General features: G+C 49.2%; 1 protein-coding gene across 1 annotated transcript in view; it reads right to left on the bottom strand.

Annotated features, from left to right (window-relative positions):
- Positions 1–15,382: 15,382 nt before the first annotated feature.
- LOC140392452 (coiled-coil domain-containing protein 172-like) overlaps positions 15,383–23,425 on the bottom strand; it is a 138,101-nt gene continuing 130,058 nt past the window's right edge. The window contains exon 7 of the mRNA XM_072477703.1: positions 15,383–16,870. Within this exon, the coding sequence (XP_072333804.1) occupies positions 16,769–16,870 (102 nt within the window). The 3' untranslated portion in view covers positions 15,383–16,768. The remainder of the gene's footprint in view (positions 16,871–23,425) is intronic.

The following is a 23,425-nucleotide window of genomic DNA, read 5'->3' as shown; positions in this document are numbered from 1 at the left end:
AGCAAACTGACAACAAGCTGTGTTACAGGGAGCCATTCAAGTGGGGGGAGAGAAGAGGAATAAAGTCGTAATTGGGGATGGTATAGTTAGGGGCATAGACACTGTTCTCTGTGACTAGGATTGAGAGTGCCAAAGTTTGTGTTGCTTGCCTGGTGCTCGGGTTTGGGATATCTCATCTGGGTTGCAAAGGAATGTGGCGTGGGAAGGTAAAGATCCAGTTGTCGTGGCCCACATAGATACCAATGACATACGTAGAACAAGAATAGAAGTTCTGCTAAGGGAATATGAGCAGCTAGGGGCTAAACCAAAAAGGAAATAATCTCTGGATTACTATCTGAGCCACGAGCTAATTGGCACAGGGTCAATAGGATTAAAGAAGTAAATACGTGCTCAAAGGTTGGTGTGGGAGAAATCGGTTTGAATTCATGGGACATTAGCACCAGTACTTGGGAAAAAGGGAGCTGTTCCGATGGAATGGTTTTCACCTGAATCAAGCTGGGACCAGAGTCCTGGCGAATCTCATAACCAGGACTGTAGATAGGACTTTCAACTAAATAGTGGCGGGGAGGGCTCAGTTGTATGGACAATTAGAAAATTAAAGTTAAAAGAGAAGGTGAGAATGTAGGTTAATGATGCGGACTCTAAATTAGTTCAAAAGGCCGAGGGCTTGGAAAGGTCAGTAAAGTCTCCAGAACACGTAATAGACAAGAGAGTATAGAAATCGGCAGGAATCTAACTTCAGGCAAAAAAGGGGACAACTATGAGAAGGGGGTGGTCACCACAGGGCTGAGGGTATTGTACTTAAATGCGTGCAGTATACGAAACAAGGTAAATGAGCTTGATGCGCACATTGAAATTGGCAGGTATGATGTGGGTATCACAGAGATGTGGCTGCAAGGAGATCAGGGCAAGGATCTAAATATCCAAGGATATGTGTCCTCTCGAAAGGACAGACAGATGAGCAGAGCAGGTGGGGTTACATTGTTGGTAAGAAATGAATTTAAATCGTTAGCAAGAAGTGGTATAGGATCAGAAAGCGTAGAATCTGTGTGGGTAGAGTTGAGAAATCACAAAGGTAAAAAGACCCTGGTGGGAGTTATGTTCAGGCCCCCCAGCAGTAGTCAGGATGTAGGGCAGCATCTATGGCTGACAGCAGAAAAGCAAAGGAAAAAGCATACAATGTGGGAAGGATCAGTGGAAAGCCAGAAAGTGCAGATTAACAGAAATTATCACTGGACCACTTTGAGTATTTAAAATATATATATATTTATTAAAGTTTTTTAACACAATTTTTCTCCCTTACAAACAATAACCCCCCCCCCCCTCGTAACAAATAAAAACCGAGAAATCGCGCAGAGCAAGATATATACATGGCAAAATGACATATTTACACAGCTTTGTACACTGGCCCTCTCCCGTACGTGCCAGTTTCCCCCACCCTTCATGTTATCTCTTGCTCATCCACCCTCCCAGGCAGTCCCCCCTTTCCCCCCCCCTCCCCCCCTCCCAGGACGTCCGTCCCCCAAGGTTGCTGCTGCTGCTGACCGACCTTCCTCTAACGCTCCGCGAGATAGTCTAGGAACGGTGGCTACCGCCTGTAGAACCCCTGCGCAGACCCTCTCAAGGCAAACTTAATCCTCTCCAACTTTATGAACCCAGCCATGTCGTTTATCCAGGCCTCCAGGCTAGGGGGCTTCGCCTCCTTCCACATTAGCAAGATCCTTCGCCGGGCTACTAGGGACGCAAAGGCCAGAATGCCGGCCTCTTTCGCCTCCTGCACTCCCGGCACGTCCACTACCCCAAATATTGCTAGCCCCCAGCTTGGCTTGACCCGGACTTTCACCACCTGAGACATTGCTCCCGCCACTCCTCTCCAGAACCCCTCCAGTGCCGGGCATGACCAAAACATGTGGACATGGTTCGCCGGGCTCCCTGAGCACCTTCCACATCTGTCCTCCGCCCCAAAGAATCTACTCAGCCTCGCCCCCGTCAAGTGCGCTCTGTGGACCACCTTAAATTGTATCAGGCTGAGCCTGGCACATGAGGAGGAATTAACCCTACCTAGGGCATCAGCCCACAGACCTTCCTCGATCTCCTCCCCCAGCTCCTCCTCCCATTTACCCTTCAACTCTTCTACCAGCGCTTCCCCCTCTTCTTTCAACTCCTGGTGTATTTCCGACACCTTGCCCTCCCCGACCCATACCCCCGAGATCACCCTATCTTGAACTTCTTGTGCCGGGAGCAATGGGAATTCCCTCACCTGTCGCCTCACAAAAGCCCTCACCTGCATATATCAAAAGGCATTTCCCGGGGGTAACTCGAACTTCTCCTCAAGTGCCCCTAGGCTCGCAAACGTCCCGTCGATGAACAGGTCCCCCATTCTTCCAATCCCCGCCCGATGCCAGCTCTGGAACCCCCCGTCCATCTTCCCCGGGACAAACCGGTGGTTACCCCTGATCGGGGACCACACCGATGCTCCCATTGCACCCCGGTGCCGTCTCCACTGGCCCCGGATCCTTAGCGTTGCCGCCACCACCGGGCTCATAGAATTTACAGTGCAGAAGGAGGCCATTCGGCCCATCGAGTCTGCACCGGCTCTTGGAAAGAGCACCCTACCCAAAGTCAACACCTCCACCCGATCCCCATAACCCAGTAACCCCACCCAACACTAAGGGCAATTTTGGACACTAAGGGCAATTTATCATGGCCAATCCATGGCTCGTGGTATACTTTGTCAGTGAGAGCGGCAGCGGTGCCGTCACCAACGCCCCCAGGCTCATAGAACATAGAACATAGAAAAATACAGCACAGAACAGGCCCTTTGCCCACGATGTTGTGTCGAACCTTTGTCCTAGATTAATCGTAGATTATCATTGAATTTACAGTGCAGAAGGAGGCCACTCGGCCCCTCGAGTCTGCACCGGCTCTTGGAAAGAGCACCCTACCCAAACTCAACACTTCCACCCAACACCAAGGGCAATTTGGACATTAAGGGCAATTTATCATTGGCCAATTCACCTAACCCGCACATCTTTGGACTGTGGGAGGAAACCGGAGCACCCGGAGGAAACCCACGCAGACACGGGGAGGACGTGCAGACTCCGCACAGACAGTGACCCAAGCCGGAATCGAACCTGGGACTCTGGAGCTGTGAAGCATTGTGCTATCCACAATGCTACCGTGCTGCCCTTGAGAACAAATAAATCTACACTATCATTTTACTGTAATCCATGTACCTATCCAATAGCTGCTTGAAGGTCCCTAATGTTTCCGATTCAACTACTTCCACAGGCAGTGCATTCCATGCCCCCACTACTCTCTGGGTAAAGAACCTACCTCTGATATCCCTCCTATATCTTCCACCTTTCACCTTAAATTTATGTCCCCTTGTAATGGTTTGTTCCACCCGGGGAAAAAGTCTCTGACTGTCTACTCTATCTATTCCCCTGATCATCTTATAAACCTCTATCAAGTCGCCCCTCATCCTTCTCTGTTCTAATGAGAAAAGGCCTAGCACCCTCAACCTTTCCTCGTAAGACCTACTCTCCATTCCAGGCAACATCCTGGTAAATCTTCTTTGCACCTTTTCCAAAGCTTCCACATCCTTCCTAAAATGAGGCGACCAGAACTGTACACAGTACTCCAAATGTGGCCTTACCAAAGTTTTGTACAGCTGCATCATCACCTCACGGCTCTTAAATTCAATCCCTCTGTTAATGAACGCGAGCACACCATAGGCCTTCTTCAAAGCTCTATCCACTTGAGTGGCAACTTTCAAAGATGTATGAACATAGACCCCAAGATCTCTCTGCTCCTCCACATTGCCAAGAACTCTACCGTTAACCCTGTATTCCGCATTCATATTTGTCCTTCCAAAATGGACAACCTCACACTTTTCAGGGTTAAACTCCATCTGCCACTTCTCAGCCCAGCTCTGCATCCTATCTATGTCTCTTTGCAGCCGACAACAGCCCTCCTTACTATCCACAACTCCACCAATCTTCGTATCGTCTGCAAATTTACTGACCCACCCTTCAACTCCCTCATCCAAGTCATTAATGAAAATCACAAACAGCAGAGGACCCAGAACTTTACAGGACGCCATCTCCAGCCTCTTCCATGCCGCCCCCTCTCCCTCCATAACCCACTTGCGGATCATCGCCACATTTGCTGCTCAATAGTAGCTCCCCGGGTTTGGCAGCGCCAACCCTCCTCGGTCCCTACTGCGTTCCAGGAACCCTCTCCTTACTCTCAGGGTCTTATTCGCCCACACAAACCCCATAATACTCCTGCCTACTCTCTTAAAAAAAGCCTTAGTGATCACGATGGGAAGGTACTGAAACACAAACAGAAACCTCGGAAGGAACACTATTTTGACCGACTGCACTCTACCCGCATGCGAGAGCGGTAGCATGTCCCATCTTTTGAAATCCTCCTCCATTTGCTCCAAAACCTCGTCAGATTCAGTTTATGTAGGGTTCCCCAACTCCTGGCTATCTGGATCCTCAGATACCGAAAGCTCACCTCCGCCCTCCTCAGCGGTAGGTCCCCTATCCCTCTTTCTTGGTCCCCCGCCTGCAATACAAAGAGCTCACTCTTCCCTACATTGAGCTTCTCGCCCGAAAACTCCCCAAACTCCCTTAGAGTCTGCATGACCTCCACCATCCCCTCCATTGGATCCGCCATGTACAGCAACAGGCCATCCGCATATAGCGACAACCGATGCTCTTCTCCCCCTCGGACCGCCCCCCTCCATTTATTAGACTCCCTCAATGACATGGCCAATGGTTCGATCGCCTATGCGAACAACAGTGGGGACAGGGGGCACCTCTGCCTCGTTCCTCGGTACAGTCGAAAGTACTCCGACCTCCGTCGGTTCGTCACCCAACTGATAAACCCTCCCCGAACCCAAACCTACGCAGCACGTCCCAGAGATACTCCCACTCTACTCGGTCAAAGGCCTTCTCCGCGTCCATAGCTGCCACTATCTCCGCCTCTCCCTCCTCCGATGGCATCATTATCACGTTTAAGAGCCGCCGCACATTGGTGTTTAGTTGCCTGCCCTTTACAAATCACTTTGAGTATTCATCATCATCAAACTTAAGAACTTCTCGGCATAAAAAAAAGAGAAACATATATTACTTCAAGTAAAATAACAGGGGAAGAAGATGAAATACGACTGTAAGCTAGCTAGTAATATAATATAAATTAGCAAGAGTTTTTTTCAATATATAAAAGGTAAGAGAGAAGCAAGAATGGACATTGGACCACTGGAAAATTAGGCTAAAGTAGTGATAGGGAAGAAAGAAATTGCAGAGGAATTGAATAGGTATTTTCCATCAATCTTCACAGTGGAAGACACCAATGGCATACCAGAACTTCAAGAGAGTCAGGGGGCAGAGGTGAGTGTCGTGACCATCACTAGGGAGAAGTTGCTGAGAAAACTGAAAGGTCTGAAGGTGGATAAATCACCCAGACCGGATGGACTACATCCTAGGGTTCTGAAGGAAATGGCTGAGGTGATTGTGGAGACATTAGTGACAATCTTTCAGAATCACTAGAGGCAGGGAGGGTCCCAGAGGATTGGAAAATGGCTAATGTAACAGCCCTGTTTAAGAAGGGAGGGTGGCAGAAGACAGAAAATTATGGGCCGGTTAGCCTGACTTCGGTAGTTGGTAAGATTTTAGAGTCTATTATTGAGGATGAAATTGCGGAGTACTTAGAAGTGCATGGTAAAATTGTACTGAGTCAGCATGGATTCGTCAAGGGGAGGTCATGCCAACAAATCTTAGAATTCTTTGAGGAGGTAACAATGAAGTTAGGCAAAGGAGAACCAGTGGACGTGATCTATTACATTTCCAGAAGGCCTTTGACAAAGTGAAGTACAGGAGGCTGCTGAATCAGATAAGAGCCCATAGTGTTAGGGGCAAGGTATTGGCATGGATAGAGGATTGGCTGATTGGCAGAAGGCAGAAAGTGGGGATAAAGGTGTCCTTTTCAGGATGGCAGCCAGTGACTAGTGGTGTTCCACAGGAGTCAGTGTCGGGACCACAGCTATTCACGATATACGTTAATGATCTGGAAGGAGGAACTGAGGGTAAGTTTGCAGATAACACAAAGATCTATACAGAGACAGGTAGTGTTGAGGAAGCAGGGGGACTGCAGAAGGACATGGAAAGGCTAGGAGAGTGGACAAAGAAGTGGCAGATGGAATACAATGTGGATAAGTGTGAGGTTATGCACTTTGGTAGGAAGAATGGAGGCATAGACTATTTTCTAAATGAGAAAAAGCTTTGGAAATCAGAAACGAAAAGTGACTTAGGAGTCTTACTTCAGGATTCTCTTAAGGTTAACGTGCAGATTCATCGGCAGTTAAGGCAAATGCAATGATAGCATTCATGTCGAGAGGGCTGGAATGCAAGAGCAGGGATTTACTTCTGATGCTGTATAAGGTCCTGGTCAGGCCCCATTTAGAATATTGTGAGCAGTTTTGGCCCCGTATCCGAGGAAGGATACGCTGGCCTTGGAAAGGGTCCAGAAGAGGTTCACAAGAATGATTTGCGGAATGAAGGACTTGTCAGATGAGGAGCAGTTGAGGACTCTGGGTCTGTACTAGTTGGAGTTTAGAAGGATGAATTGAAACTTACAGGATACTGAGGCCTAGAGAGAGTTGGCGTGGAGAGGATGTTTCCACGAATAGGAAAAACTAGAACCAGAGGGCACAGTCCTGGAGGCCCGCTCGCATCTCAACTAGGGTCTCCATGCTCGTGGTTATGGAGCACATGGAGTGGGCCATCTCACTCTAAGACTAGTCACATCACCCAGTGACTGTGCCACCACCTTCTTGGTCTGTGCCACCTGAGCCAATGACTGCGTCATCTCCCTCTGGAACTGGGTCACCTCCCTCTGTGTCTGTGCCACGTTGGCCAGCGCCCGGGCAATACCTCCGACGCCATCAGCCATGGCCTGCTGTGACTGGGCCAGGATCTGCAGCATCGTTGCATTGTCCAGGTGGCTCTGGTACATGGCTGCCTGAAACAGGGCAGCCCTGTGTGAGCCTCGGCCACCGCCTGCACAGATTGTCCCAGGCATTGGACATCCTGACCCATGGCCAAAACATTCATCCCCAAGGCCTCCACCATGAACCACCCATGTGGTGTTGGTATGGGTGGCACGTATGGTCGGCACTTCATGTGGTTGGACTCCTCCAACTGCAGCTGCAGGTGCTGGATGGTTGCATCTCCACAATTATTGGGACCATCCATTCCAGACCCCAAAACCTATCTGGAGGGCAGCTAGCCCCTGGGGTCAGGCCTCCCTCCGACTGACTGCCCCCTCGGGGGTTCCTACCTCCACCTGTTGCACCACAGTATGTGTGTGTCGTGCACACCAGATAGTGCCCTGGAGCCTCTTCACTAAAGTACTCAAGCTGCTGGGAAAACGGACATCCTGCCGACGGAAAATCCCGCCCACGATGTATATTCGCAAGGCTGGAATCTAGAGACATGATTTAACAGAAATTAAAGAGTCCCATGTTGGGTGGGTTTAGCCAGGTATTTCCAGGCGCTGGCAGTGCCAAGAACGACCCTGCTATTAAACGGGATTCTACTTCATTTCTGGGCTTCAGCGAGGAATGCCACACCGAGTCTGCACTTAATCCCCGCATTGAGGGGGTTTATCACATGACCTAGCACTGCCAGCCTGGCACCTTGGCAGAGCCCCTGCAGCTTGGCACTGCCACCTGGAAACCCTGGTATTGCCAGGATGGCACCTTGATGGCACTGCCAGGGTGCTAGTCTGGAAGTGCCACAATGCTTGGGTGGCATCAGGGGTGCCAGGATACCATCCAGCCCAGTGCCTGACCACCCAGGGGTCCCTGATTGACTGGGAGATCACCACAGGTGGCAGTACACCTGGTCCACATTTGTAGAAACCAGTGAAAAACGGCGCCCGCTCAGGGTCTCTGAGGCGAGGCCAATCCATCCTGATCACTGGGTAGATCCTGCGGAGACAACTTCAAGTGAAACTAACTACTCACTTGAATATGCAAATCTGGATCCCGAGAGATTTACCCGTTTTGTCGCATCGCGAGTCGGTTGCAACAAGACCAATTGATCTTTTAGTCTCAGTTCCAGCATCTGTCCCCTTTCTCTCTCTTGAAATTCCCTTTCACTCTCTTATAATTTCAGTATCATCTCCAGCATCTTTTTCTGGTGAACCTGTTCTCTATAATGGTCTCTTTTCTGGCACTCTATCAGTAGCCTCCTCATTTCTAGCACTGCCAACCATTTTGTGGCCAGGGTAGTATCCTGAGGGGGGAGGGGGGGGGGGGGGCGGGGGGCACTACTGCAGTATCCTGGTGGCTCTGCCACATGGCTGCCTTGAGAGAGCAGCCCTGTCCTGGGCCTCAGCTACCACCTGCACAGGTTGCCCCAGGCCTCGGACATGCTGACCCAAATGCCTCCACCACGAATGCCACCCTTGCGGTGTTGGCCTGGGAGCCATGCATGCCCAACACCAACTCCTGCTCCTACTTGTGGTTGGGCTCCTCCAGCTGTGCCTGCAGGTGCTGGATGCTTGTCTACAACCCCTCATGCAGTCCCTGGCTCTGCGATTGCATTGTGACTACCCTTTTCTCGGGATCACCAACCACATCCAGTGCCCTCTGCTCTGCCGCGGTGAGGAGACGGAGGTCCGGCGGTCTCCCTTCAGTTCCCAGCAATAATAATTAGCCTTCTCCTGGGGCGGGGGTGGGGTGGAAACAAATTGCAGTGTTAGACAGTCCGACGTATGCAGCCCAGGGGGTGGGTAGCTGCTGGCGTCAGTGGCCAGTGCAGCCGGTATGGGTGCCGACATGTGATGCAGGGTGGGGTTCCGACGCCCTCCAAGGGGGTTAAGGGTGTGTGGGATGGGAGTTGTTGCTGGGGCACAATGCTGCCTACCCACCCTGGCTGCCCTCAGGAGGTCATGCATTTTTTTCCCTCCACTGCGAGTGCTAGATCATTAACCGTCGGTGAATCGGTCCAGGTGCGGCGCAGTTTTGCTAACACAGAACTCCACGAAACCTACCCTGGCGTCAACACAATCTCAGGAATGGAGAATTCCGCCGATGGTATCTTAAAACAAACTTTATTACCAACACAGTATTCTAACTTTCATATCATAAAGACAATGGGCGGGATTCTCCGTGAATTGGCGCCCTTGCCACCCCCCCGGGCAGACGACGGGACCTTGCGCTGCAGTGTCACGGCCGCATGCAGGGACGTTCTGGGTGGAGGGGGCTATTGTGGCTATTGTGGGTCTGACATTGTCCAACGATATAGAGCCTAGAGCTCATCGCAGGGCGGGTTGTCATCATCCTCCATGGCCTGCAATAGACACGCTTCCACCGGCGACTGTGTGAGCCCGGCCCGTTGTGCCGCAGGTGGATGTGCAATGGAGGGGTGGTGTACATGCGGGTGGGGTGCGGGTGGTTGGTGTTGGGTGGGCGGTGGTTGGTGTTGGGTGGGTGGGGTGAGGGTGGTTGGTGTTGGGTGGGTGAGGGTGGTAGGCGGGTGCTGTGGTGTGCAGTCTGTGCCGATACACGGCGATTCCCACGCCCCCCCTAGTTCGTGAACCGGGCGGCTATCAGCCTGTCCCGTGCCCGTTGGCCCAGCCGGTAACAGTGGGCAGCCTCCGGTCCATGTCCACCCCATGTGTCCTGACCACTGCCCCCATCCTCCTCATCTGGTGAGGTCTGTGCCTCGTCTTGCTGTTCCTCCCCTTCCCCCTCCTCTGCCTGCAGCACATCGCCCCTCTGCTGGGCTATATTGTGCAGGACACAGCAGACCACAATGATGCGGCCTACCCTATCTGACAGGTACTGGAGGGCCCCTCCAGAGTGGTCCAGGCACCTGAAGCGCCACGGGGAGAGGGTGTCCTCCCCCAGTGCCACGCGGTGCCAGCTGTGCAATCAGGTGGCAAATGTGTGCCATGGTTTCCTGGCTCATCCGGAGTCTCCTTCTGCATGCCCGGTCCGTGAGGTCCGGGCCGGTACACACGGGGCCTCATCGGGCGTCTCCGTCGCCGTGGCACTACCACCACCTCCTCCTCGTCCTGTCGTGCGGACGGCCCTCCAGCCTGGGCGGCTGCCAACTGCCTCCCTGCGGCACGCTCCTCTACGGCAGCCTCCCTCGCATGCTCCTGCTCCAGCTCCTCCAGGGCAACATGCAGAAGTGCAGCTCCCACCACGGCGACCAACATCGCTGGGTGATGACCAAACATAACGGCCTGCAGGGGCTGGGAATGGGGGTGAGGGGGATAGATGGCATGTCACCATTGCCCCCCCCCTCCCCGCATCCAGGTGCCTTGGGCTACATGGTCGTGACTGTTGCCAGCTGGCACATGGCCTGGGGTACACCCTCCCCAACCCCCAATCCCTCACCTCCCTGGCACTCACCCTCCCCACTCCCCACCTCCTCCCCGGCACGCACCCTCTCCATCACTCGCCCTTCCCAGCCCCCCCTCTCCTCCCCGGCACACACCCTCCCCAAACCCCCCCTCTCCTCACCGGCATGCACCCCCCTCCCCCCTGGCACGCACCCTCTCCATCACACTCTCTCCATCATGTACCCTCTCCATCACGCACCCTCTCCATCACGCACCCTCTCCAGCCCCCCCTCCCCTCAGCCCCTCCCTCCCCCTCCCCCAGCCCCCCCAACCCCTCCCTCCCCCTCCCCCTCCCCCAGCCCCCCCACCCCCCACATTCACACTCCAGCGGCTCCACCACGACTGGTTGACGCCGTTAAATAGGTGATTTGATTTACACCGTCGCCACGGGTCACTCCGGCGGCACTTCGGCCCATCCGGCCTGGAGAAATGGGGCGGCCCCGGGGCCTGTTGCGTCGTGCCGGTCCTCGACATTCTCCGAGGCGCACGGCGCGATTCACGTCGACGGGAATTTGCGGGGGCCGGAGAATATTGCGGTGCGGCCGGGCGGGATTTTCGCCGACCCCCGGCGATTCTCGGGGGTAGGAGAATCCTGCCCAATATCTCACAATTAACAGTTAAACAATACGTAACAATGCAATGAATCAATAACTCCTAACTGCTATCTTTATCTCCACTCAAACAACAGGTCAAAATTCACTTTTAAATGCAGCTAGCAGAAGACACAGGAATACTTGCTGTATAGTGATGACTTCGATAAACCACTTGGAGAAAAAGAGGTCCATAAGGAACCTAGCTTGCAAATTCTTGCCTTTCAAATGACTGTTTAATCTGTCAGCCTTTTCAGAAACTGCTGTTCTATTCACAGGCAAAATCTTTTTAACTAAGCTGCTTTGAGAGCTGGTCTGTTCACAGACAAGATCTAAACTCATTGTTTCTCCAGAAAGTGCTAGTCTGTTCACAGACAGATCAAAACTGAATTCCAAAACTCATCACCTGACTGCTTCGACTCTTGGCTCCTCCCTTTAACTAATTTTAACATCTTACTAAACTGAACACAATTGGTTGGATTCTCTGGTTCCCTATTCTCGTGTTTTGAGGCGGCACACCACTTGCTGGCAGCCGGATTCTATCTTGCCAATGGAATTTCCCATTGAAACCACCCCATGCTGCCAGGAAACCCACTGGTTGAGGTGTACTGCCGGCAGGAACCGGGCAGCACGGTAGCACAGCGGTTACCATTGCTGCTTCACATCGCAGGGTCCTAGGTTCGATTCCCGGGTTGGCAAACTGTCAGTGTGGAGTTTTCATGTTTTCCCCTTGTCTGCATGGTTTTCCTCCGGATATTCCGGTTTCCTCCCACAGTCCAAAGTTGTGCCAGTTAGGTGGTTTGGCCATGCTAAATTGCCCCTTCATGTCCAAGGATATGAATAGGGCATGATCAAGGTACTGGGCTATGGCGATAGGACCGGGGAGTGGGCCTAGGTAGAGTGATCTTTCGTAAGTGCACCTCAATGGGCCGAATGGCTTCCTTCTGCACTGTAGGGATTCTATGGATCAGGTAAATCATGATCTTTTCACATGGGACCACTTTTCTTTATATATATTTATATCCTAGACTTGGGTGTACTGGCACAATTTTAAAATTCACGGATGACACAAAACTTCGAACTCTGAGAAAGATTATGATAAACCTCAAGATGACATTGACATCGTACTTAAATGAACTGTCAGATTAAATTTAATGCATAGAAGTGATGCATTTTGGTAGGAAAAATTAGAAGCAGCATTATAAAATAATGAGTAGAGCTTTAAAAGAAGTGCAGGAGCAGAAGGATCTGTGGGTATATGTGGATAAATCATTAAACGTGCTCGGTCAAGTTGAGAGAGCAGTTAATAAAACACAAAGGATCTGGGCATTTTGCACAGGTGCATAAATAAGGAAGTCAGGATAAACCTGTATAAAACTCTGGTTCAGTTCTGGGCACCACATTTTAGGAAGAATGCTTTCGACAAAGTGCAGAAAGGATTCACCAAAATGGTTCCAATAATGAGAAACTTCAACTACATGGATAAACTAAAGAAGATGGGCCTGTTCTCCTTGGAGGAGAAGACTAAGAGGAAATTTCACAACCGTGTTGAAAATCACAAGGAGTCTGAACAGAATAGATAGGGAGAAACTGTTCCCTTTGGCACAAGAGTCGAGAACCAGAGGATACCGATTGAAAATGAATGCTAAAAGAAGCCACAGAGAGCTAATGAATGCAGCAAGTGGTTAGAATCTGAAACGCGCTGCCTGAGAGTGTGGTGAAGGCGGATTCAGTCAAGGCCTTCAAAGGAAAATTGGATAACTATCCGAAAAGAAAATAATTCACTAGGTTGCAGAGAAAAGTGGGCAAGTGGGACAGGGCGAATTGCTCTTGCAAACAGTTGGCAGACACAAGAGTTCGAATGGCCATCTGTGCTGACACAAAATTGGATGGGAGGGTGGTCTGTGAGGAGGATGCAGAGATGCTTCAGTGTGATTTGGACATGTGAGTGAGTGGGCAAATGCAAATTGCTTGAAAGTACCTCCCATTTCAGATTAATTATTGAAGAGAACAAGATCATTTTTCCTAGTATCCTGGGCACTATTTATCTTTCAACCAACAGCAATAAAATAAAATATTATGCAGATGTTATCTCCTTACTTTATATGGAACCTTGCTGAAAAAAATGGTTGCCATGTGTCCTACATTACAGTCGTGGATATACTTCAAAATCTTTCATTGGCTGCAAAGTTCTTTGGGATATCTTGAAAGACTTTAAATAGTTCTTTTTAAAAATTTATTATGTGTCTCACTAAATCATGATGTGTTGACTCCAAAAAATGGTAATTTTAACACTGAAAACAATTGGTATGTTATGTTCAAAGTACAGAAGAACAACAGGTTTTTGATGGCACTATGACATGTTACATTCTGACGTATAGATTTGCATATTGGAGAGATGATCCTTTTTAGAAACTTGAAGCCGATAAAATATATTGTACACACATTATAATTTTCTACATTAGGAATGAAAACTTCTATCATTAGTTGACAGGCATCAATTTATTTGAGTTCAATTTTCCTTTTGTTATAGGATGACTTTAAACTGTGGACTAAACAAGAGTGAATAAAACTCTGATCAAGTAGACCCTCACTAGACATTGTGTAATAAAATACTTGTCAGTCTCTACAACGGAATAGACTTTTAACATTTAACATGTCAAATAATTCAACAGTCAATCAAATAACAAAAACATTGAGTATTACCCCTTCTATATTTGCCTTCAAATTATGGCATTTGACAAGTGAAATAATTTCACATTGATATAACCAACTGAATGCTTTGAATGGAACATGTCAAGTTTCATTACATTTAATAACATTTATAAATTACAACCATAAATGGCTTAGTCTCTTGTAAATGTGTAAAGTTAGCATTTTTTTGGACTGCATAAGACTTGTAAAGATAGAAGAATGTTCTTCTTATTTACCATGCAGGCACAATCCATTTCTGGATTCCCAGTTATGTCCTATAAGAATTGTCAATATATGTGAAAAAAGTTATTTGCAAGTATAACCTTAATGGAAACAATTATTCTATTGAAATACACAATTAGTATTTCCATTAACTAGTAGGTAGTAATGCAATAAAGTTGAATTTGACTTGACTTTAAAGAAGAAACCTCTCTGATATAAATAAATCTAAGCTAACGTGGTGGCAGGGGGCCAGTGGCTGGATGGAAAGGGGGGGGGGGTTGTTACAGGACATAGAGGGCAGTTTGCTATTTTGTGGCAACATTCAACCTGGAAGTATTACAGTCAGGAAAGTTAGTAATTTCTTTAAAATATCTATGGAATCTGTAATTGGTTAGAAGAATGTTTGAAACTATCATTTAATAATTTGAATCAATACGAAAGAGATTAATTGTAGTTTTTTTAGATCATAAGAAATGCTGGACTGTGTGACCCTTGACATGGAAGCTGTATCAATAGGAAAGAAGTGAAGATACAAAGTGCCAAAAGGCCCCGGCCACAGAGGAGACAGACAAAGAAGCTCCTGCTGTAAGTGACAAAGGAGAACTACAGACTAGAGAGTTGGAGGGTAAAAGTGGTTAGCATGCAGATATGGACACAAAGAGAAAGCATATACAGACAGAAAGAGGAATTCAAAAGTTGTGTGAGGCGAAAGCCAGCAAAGATCTACAAAAAGGTAGGTTTTCTGCTTGGCAGTAAGAAAACATATTCCAGAAGCTCTTGGGAAAGTGATGTATGAGTGAGTTATGAGGGAGGGAGTACTAAAAAGTGGTGCTCAAATGCGAAGGAGATGAATATTTGCATCAGGAGACCAGATGGTTAGATGGCCTAAAACAAATTCTGGAGGGCTACACAATCAATACTGTCATGACCCAAGGAAGAGGGGTTTGTTGAAATGTTGAAAGCTGTTGTCATATAGGACTCTGGATCTACCCTAGGTGAATAAAGAACAACATGGGTGGGATTCTCTGATCCTGAGGCTATGTACTGACGCTGTCGTAAATGCCGTTGCGTTTTACGACGGCGTCAACAGGCCCCCAGGATCAGCGATCCTGAGCCCTACAGGGGATCAGCACGGCACTGGAGAGACTCACGCAGCTCCAGCTGCTGATACCGGCGTCAAACGGGCGCGGCGGGTCTGCGCATGCGTGCTGTGACCGGCGCAAACTCGCACATGCGCACTGCAACCGGCGCAAACTCACGCATGCGCGCTAGTTCCCTTCTCAGCACTGGCCCCGACACAACATGGCATAGAGCTACAGGGGCCCGGCGCGGAGTAAAAGAGGCCCCCACCAAGAGAAGCCGGCCCACCAATCGGTAGGCCCTGATCGCGGGCCAGGCCACGGTGGAGGCCCCCCTGGGGTCGGACCCCTGCTGCCCCCCACCTCGCTGCCCCCCGCAGGATGGATGCCGAGGTCCCGCCGGGTAAGACTACATGTGAATGGCGCCAGCGGGATTCGGCCTATCTCGGTGGTCACTTGGCCCATCCTGCGTGGAGGATCGCCAGGGGGGCCGCGTAGAGCGGTCCCCGACCGAAGCCGCGCCGGTGCCAATGGCAGCGATTCTCCGGTCACCGGAGAAATGGCGGACTGGCATCAGGGCAACGTCGCGCGAATCGCGTCCACCCCCCGGCGATTCTCTGACCCGGCCCGGGGTCAGAGTGTGATATGGTACGAATTAAGTAATGGCATGATGGGAAAACTGGTCAATGGGAAGACTGGTCAAAAGGTTTGATACAATATAAGAAAGGCTGAAACTACTCATTCCAGCTCACCAGGCCCATGTAAAGAATGCTGCCCTAACCATTTTCAGACTAGTATGGCCGTAGGCCAACTCTGCATAACTTGAAGTCTGAAAAGATCAGCGAAGGTCGAGCCATTCCAAAACACCGGACCTCGGCAACTCCTGATAAAACTAACTTGTCATAACCCAGGGCTGTAGGAATTTAAAACAAGATAAGTTCAGGAAGAAACAAGTCTATTCCGACCTTTCAATGTTCCCTCCAAGGACTAAATATTGGTATGAGTGATATGACCAAAAATGGTCTGGTCTATGCCTCCGATTGTATTTCCGATCAAGCTCCTGACTATACTGTTGTCACATAATCTTGGTAATGATAATGTATAAATATTGAGCTAATTCTCCGCGAAAGCGCGGAACTTGTGAAAGACTCAGCAGTTTTGTTGACTGCTCTCTGACTTCAAGTTTCAGCCATTACTGCATGCAGTTGTTTTTGAAAATAAAGCTTGTTATTCTGTCTTAACGAGTGTGTTGAATCTTTCTACTACAGAAGCGGGAAAATATTGACTTTACAGTGGGCAGGAATTTTTTTTTAATTAACCTTAAATAAACAATGTAATTCTGTACAGAGTAATGATCTTGTAATGTAAGCATAACTTCACCCACAGGTGGAGTCAAATTTAACATTGTGGCATCTGTCTTTCACCAATATTGCTATCATGTTCCAGTTGGGAAAACTGACTGAAGTGCATTCTAAAATATCGAATTTCTCACAACAGTGCTTCTTTAATAATCAGCTAGAAGGATGCATGTTGAATGAATTTAACAGCCTTATGGCTGTGAGCCACAAGTGTGTTTTCTCACAATGGCACAGTCCATGCTTTGGGTAACAAATGAAAGAAATAGTTATTTTGTTTAAATAGCAGCCTGAAATTACAACGCGAGTGGGAGTGGAAAGAACAGTAGCACAATTTAAATTCAGTTTTGCATACAGTTTCCATTTTCTTCTTACATTTTTCTTTTTATAATTATGGCTGCTATCTTTTTCCAAAATGTTCTTGATCATTTGATAACTCAGAGCCACACCATTGAGACATTTGTGATTTGTCATTTTGAGAATGGTTGTTCTGTGATAGTTTCTGAAAAGACAATAGGATTGTTAAAAGTTTGCAGATATCACACTCGATATTCTCTCTTGATTTCAGTACAATTGATCATTCTCATAAATGGGCTTCGCACACCAATGACAAGTGCACTATTATCATCCAATAGCAAGAGTAGGAAGGCAGTGCAGGGGTCCCCTGCAGTCATCTCCCTGCAAAACAGATATACCGCTTTGGATACTGTTGAGGGAGATGGCTCACCAGGGGAAGGTAGCAGCAGCCAGGTTCATGGCACCGTGGCTGGCTCTGTTGCGCAGCTGGGCAGGAAGAAGAATGGCAGGGTAGAGTGATAGGGGACTCAATCGTAAGGGGAATAGACAGGCGGTTCTGCGGACGCAATCGAGACTCCAGGATGGTATTTTGCCTCCCTGGTGCAAGGGTCAAGGATGTCGCAGGACATTCTGAAGTGGGGGGGGGGGGTGTGAACAGCCAACTGTCGTGGTGCACATAGGCACCAACGATATAGGTAAAAAATGGGACGAGTTTTACGAGTCAGGAGTTAAATTAAAAAGTAGGACCTCAAAGGTAGTAATCTCAGGATTGCTACCAGTGCCACGAGCTGGTCAGAGTAGGAATGTCAGGATAGATAGGATGAATGCGTGGCTCGAGAGATGGTGCAAGAGGGAGGGATTCAAATTACTGGGGCATTGGAACCGGTTATGGGGGAGGTGGGACCAGTACAAACCGGACGGTCTGCACCTGGGCAGGACTGGAACCAATGTCCTGGGGGGGGGGGGGGGGGGGTTTGCTAGAGCTGTTGGGGAGAGTTTAAACAAATGTGGCAGGGGGATGGGCACCGATGCAGGAAGTTGGAAGGTAGTAAAACAGGGACAGAAACAAAAGGCAGTAAGGGGGAAGGTGTAAGGCAGAGAAGCCATAGTCAAAAATCAAAAAGGGTGACAGTACAAGGTACAGTGACTGAGGGGAGCTCAGTGAATAGGACCAGGAATACTAAAAGGAATAAAACTGGAAGTAAAAACATTAATGGGACAAGGAAAATTAGGAGAAACGTTAAGAGGAAATATAATTTAGGAGAGGTTACTGATTCAGCCTGGATCCCAGTTACCAGTGGCATACTGCAGGGATCAGTTCTGGGTCCTCTGCTGTTTGTGATTTTCATTAATGACTTGGATGAGGGAGTTGAAGGGTGGGTCAGTAAATTTGCAGACGATACGAAGATTGGTGGAGTTGTGGATAGTGAGGAGGGCAGTTGTCGGTTGCAAAGTGACATAGATAGGATGCAGAGCTGGGCTGAGAAGTGGCAGATGGAGTTTAACCCTGAAAAGTGTGAGGTTGTCCATTTTGGAAGGACAAATATGAATGTGGAATACAGGGTTAACGGTAGAGTTCTTGGCAATGTGGAGGAGCAGAGAGATCTTGGGGTCTATGTTCATACATCTTTGAAAGTTGCCACTCAAGTGGATAGAGCTGTGAAGAAGGCTTATGGTGTGCTAGCATTCATTAACAGAGGGATTGAATTTAAGAGCCGTGAGGTGATGATGCAGCTGTACAAAACTTTGGTAAGGCCACATTTGGAGTACTGTGTACAGTTCTGGTCGCCTCATTTTAGTAAGGATGTGGAAGCTTTGGAAAAGGTGCAAAGGAGATTTACCAGGATGTTGCCTGGAATGGAGAGTAGGTCTTACGAGGAAATGTTGAGGGTGCTAGGCCTTTTCTCATTAGAATGGAGAAGGATGAGGGGCGACTTGATAGAGGTTTATAAGATGATCAGGGGAATAGATAGACAGTCGGAGACTTTTTCCCTGTGTGGAACAAACCATTACAAGGGGACATAAATTTAAGGTGAATGGTGGAAGATATAGGGGGGATGTCAGAGGTAGGTTCTTTACCCAGAGAGTAGTGGGGGCATGGAATGCACTGCCTGTGGAAGTAGTTGAGTCGGAAACATTAGGGACCTTCAAGCAGCTATTGGATAGGGACATGGATTACGGTAAAATGATATAGTGTAGATTTATTTGTTCTTAAGGGCAGCACGGTAGCATTGTGGATAGCACAATTGCTTCACAGCTCCAGGGTCCCAGGTTCGATTCCGGCTTGGGTCACTGTCTGTGCGGAGTCTGCACATTCTCCCCGTGTCTGCGTGGGTTTCCTCCGGGTGCTCCGGTTTCCTCCCACAGTCCAAAGATGTGCAGGTTAGGTGGGTTGGCCATAATAAATTGCCCTTAGTGTCCACAATTGCCCTTAGTGTTGGGTGGAGGTGTTGACTTTGGGTAGGGTGCTCTTTCCAAGAGCCGGTGCAGACTCAATGGGCCGAATGGCCTCCTTTTGCACTGTAAATTCAATGATAATCTATGATTAATCTAGCACAAAGGTTCGGCACAACATCGTGGGCCGAAGGGCCTGTTCTGTGCTGTATTTTTCTATGTTCTATGAGGTGTCAAGATTCAGAACAGAGGTTAAAAAAAACAACATAAGTGTGCTTTACCTGAATGCCCGTAGTATTCGGAATAAGGTAAATGGGTTGATGGCGCAAATCATCGTGAATGACGATGATTTAGTGGCCATTACTGAAACATGGTTAAAGGATGGTCACGACTGGGAGATAAATATCCGATGGTATCAAACTATTCGGAAGGACAGAGTGGATGGTAAGGGAGGTGGTGGAGCTCTGTTAATTAAGGATGACATCCGGGCAATAGTAAGGGATGACATCGGTGCTATGGAGGATAAGGTTGAATCCATTTGGGTGGAAATCAGGAATAGTAAGGCAAAAAAGTCACTGATAGGAGTCGTCTGTAGGCCACCAAATAGTAACATTATGGTGGGGCAGGCAATAAACAAAGAATTAACTGATGCATGTAGAAATGGTTAAGCAGTTATCATGGGGGATTTTAATCTACATGTCGATTGCTTTAACCAGGTCGGTCAAGGCAGCCATGAGGACGAGTTGAGAGAATGTATCCGCGATAGTTTCCTAGAACAGTATGTAATGGAACCTACGAGGGAACAAGTGGTCCTAGATCTGGGGCGAAATTCTCCGGAACCGTCTCACATCCACAGCGTGAGAAGCATTGTGAGGTTGACCCGGGGGGTGCCCCCACGGTGGCCTGGCCCGCGATCGCGGCCCACCGATCCGCGGGCGGGCCTGTGCCGTGGGGGCACTCTTTCCCTTCCGCCTTCACCACGATCTCCACCATGGTGGAGGCGGAAGAGACTCCCTCCACTGTACATGCGCGGGAATGCCGTCAGCGGCCGCTGACGCTCCCGCGCATGTGCCGCCCGGAGATGTCATTTCCGCACCAGCTGGCGGGGCACCAAAGGCCTGTTCCGCCAGCTGGCGGGGCACCAAAGGCCTTTTCCGCCAGCTGGCGGGGCGGAAATTCGTCCGGCGCGGGCCTAGCCCCTTAAGGTTGGGGATCGGCCCCCAAAGATGCGGAGCATTCCGCACCTTTCGGGCGGCGCGATGCCCGACTGATTTGCGCCGTTTTGGGCGCCAGTCAGCGGACATCGCGCCGTTTCTGGAAAATTTCGCCCTTGGTTTGGGATTCGAACACAAAGCATTGTTCACCTGTGTCCTCCACTGAGTAGCTATGGATTTACACACTACTTGGCTTGGCACACCATCCCTCATAAGAGAGATCTGTCTTGTCCAATGGACAGTACAGGAGGAGAACAGGACACCAGAGGGTGCACTGCTGCATCATTATCCTGCTACCACCACCAGTACAGATTCACACATGTCATTGAATATTATTTATGTTTAGATGCAAGGTTGCAACCTGGTAGAGTGTCACAAACGTGACTAAGCAGCTAATAGCGACTCTTACAGTTCACATCACTGATAATTGCAGGTCTGTGGGAGGCCAAGCTGATGCTGAGCCCCAGGCCAATGATGTGCCTCTGGAGTCATCAGTAAGGCAGCAGATGCTAGACATATCGGGCACGATTTAATGGTAATGAAACAGAGTTCCACGTTGGGTGCATTGAGCTGGGTATTTCCCAGCACTTGCAGCGCCAAGAACAACCCTGCTATTAAACAGGACACTGCTTCATTTCTCTGCCTTGGCGAGGAACGCCCTGCTGAGGCTGCACTTAGTCCATTTCCTGCACGAACGAGCTCCGCTTGCCAGTGCAGGAAAAGATCAGGGTACGATTTTGAAATGGCACCCCAATATCTGAACCCTCCACCGCAGCCTCCGGACCCCCTCAATGCCCAGCTTCCCACCGTGGGGGTTCTCGAGCCCCCCCTCACCCCACCTCATAAGGGCAGAACATAAGAACATAAGAACTAGGAGCAGGAGTAGGCCATAGAATCATAGAATTTACAGTGCAGAAAGAGGCCATTCAGCCCATCGAGTCTGCACCGGCCCTTACAAAGAACACCTTACTCAAGCTCACGTATCTACCCTATCCCCGTAACCACCACTTAACCTTTTTTTGGACACTAAGGGCAATTTAGCATGGCCATTCCACCTAACCCGGACATCTTTGGACTGTGGGAGGAAACCGGAGCATCCGGAGGAAATTCATGCAGACACGGAGAGAACGTACAGACTCCGCACAGAGAGTGACCCAGCTGGGAATCGAACCTGGGACCCTGGAGCTGTGAAGCAACTGTGCTAACTACTATGCTATCGTGCTGCCCCATCTGGCCCTTCGAGCCTGCTCCGCCATTCAATGAGATCATGGCTGATCTATTGTGGACTCAACTCCACTTTCCCGCTCGAACACCATAACCCTTTATTCCTTTAGAACGGCAGGGCATCTCCAGACCCAATCCCCAGCATGGGAAAAATACTACCTGGGCACCTTGGCTCAAAGATTGATGTGGGAGAAATGGATTCGAATTCATGGGACATTGGCACCAGTACCGGGGAAGAGGGGACGGTCTTCATCTGAATCATGCTGGGGCCAGAGCCTTAGCGAATCATGGAACTCGGGCTGTAGATCGGGCTTTAAACTAAATAGTGTGGGGGGAGTAGTGTTCAGTTGTAGGGGAAACTAGAAAACCCAATTTAAAAGAGGAGGTAAGAGTGCAGGTTAGCAATGTGATGGATGGTTACCAGAAAATAAAAGTGAGGGACAGAACGGGTGAGTGTCTTTATACACCAAGGAATTACAGAAGAGTAGGGAAATCTAACATGAAAAACAAATTTAAAAGCTTTGTATCTAAATGCAAGAAGCAAGAGGAACCTCAGCCCATACTACGTCAATTGACGAGTCCTCATCAAACATCCTTTCTGCCACCGTAATACTGTCCTTGACCTAACAATGCCACCCCTCCCCCTCTTTTACCACCTTCCCTGAGCTTACTGAAATATCTAAACCCCGGCACCTGCAACAACCATTGCTGTCCCTGCTCTATCCATGTCTCCGAAATGGTCACAACATCGAAGTCCCAGGTACCAACCCATGCCGCAAGTTCACCCACTTTATTCCAGATGCTCCTGGCATTGAAGAAGACACACTTTAAACCACCTTTCTGCCTGCCGGTACACTCCTGCAACTTTGAAACCTTACTCATGACCTCACTACTCTCAATCTCCTGTATACTGGAGCTACAATTCAGGTTCCAAGCCCCTGCTGAACTAGTTTAAACCCTCCCGAAGAGCATTAGCAAATTTCCCCCCCCAGGATATTGGTACCCCTCTGGTCTAGGTGTAGACCATGCCGTTTGTAGAGGTCCCACCGACCTCAGAATGAGCCCCAATTATCCAGAAATCTGAAACCCTCCCTCCTGCAACATCCTTGTCGCCACGTGTTCAATTTCTCACTTTCCTTATTCCTCGTCTCGCTATCACGTGGCACGGGTAACAACCCAGAGATAATAACTCTTTTTGTCCTTGATCTAAGCTTCCACCCTAGCTCCCTGAATTCCTGCCCGACATCCCTATCCCTTTTCCTACCTATGTCGTTGGTACCTATGTGGACCACGACTTGGGGCTGCTCCCCCTCCCCCTTAAGGATCCCGAAAACACGATCCGAGACATCACGCACCCTGGCACCTGGGAGGCAACACACCAACCACGAGTCTCTCTCGTTCCCACAGAATCTCCTATCTATCCCCCTAACTATGGAGTCTCCAATGACTAATGCTCTACTGCTCTCCCTCCTTCCCTTCTGAGCAACAGGGACAAACTCTGTGCCAGAGACCTGCACCACATGGCTTACCCCTGGTAAGTTGTCCCCCCCAACAGTATCCAAAGCGGTATACTTGTTACTAAGGGGAACGACAACAGGGGATCCATGTACTGACTGCTTCCTCCCAGCCCCTCTCACTGTCATCCATCTATCTTTATTCTTCGGAGTAACTACATCCCTGAAGCTTCTATCTATGACCACCTCTGCCTCCCGAATGATCCGAAGTTCATCCAGCTCCAGCTCCAGTTCCCTAACGCGGTTTCTGAGGAGCTGGAGATGGGTGCACTTCTCACAGATGAAATCAGCAGGGACACTGTCGGCGTCCCTCACCTCAAACATTCTGCAGGAGGAACATTGCACTACCTTCCCTGCCATCCCCTGTTAGGGCTTTTCTATAGGACTCTGAAAAGTTCCAGAGATGTAGAGGAA

Source organism: Scyliorhinus torazame, chromosome 16 (assembly GCF_047496885.1).
Source record: "Scyliorhinus torazame isolate Kashiwa2021f chromosome 16, sScyTor2.1, whole genome shotgun sequence".
NCBI classification, from domain to species: domain Eukaryota; kingdom Metazoa; phylum Chordata; class Chondrichthyes; order Carcharhiniformes; family Scyliorhinidae; genus Scyliorhinus; species Scyliorhinus torazame.
Note: the sequence above shows the minus strand (reverse complement) of the source record. Positions and strands in the feature narration are given on the sequence as shown.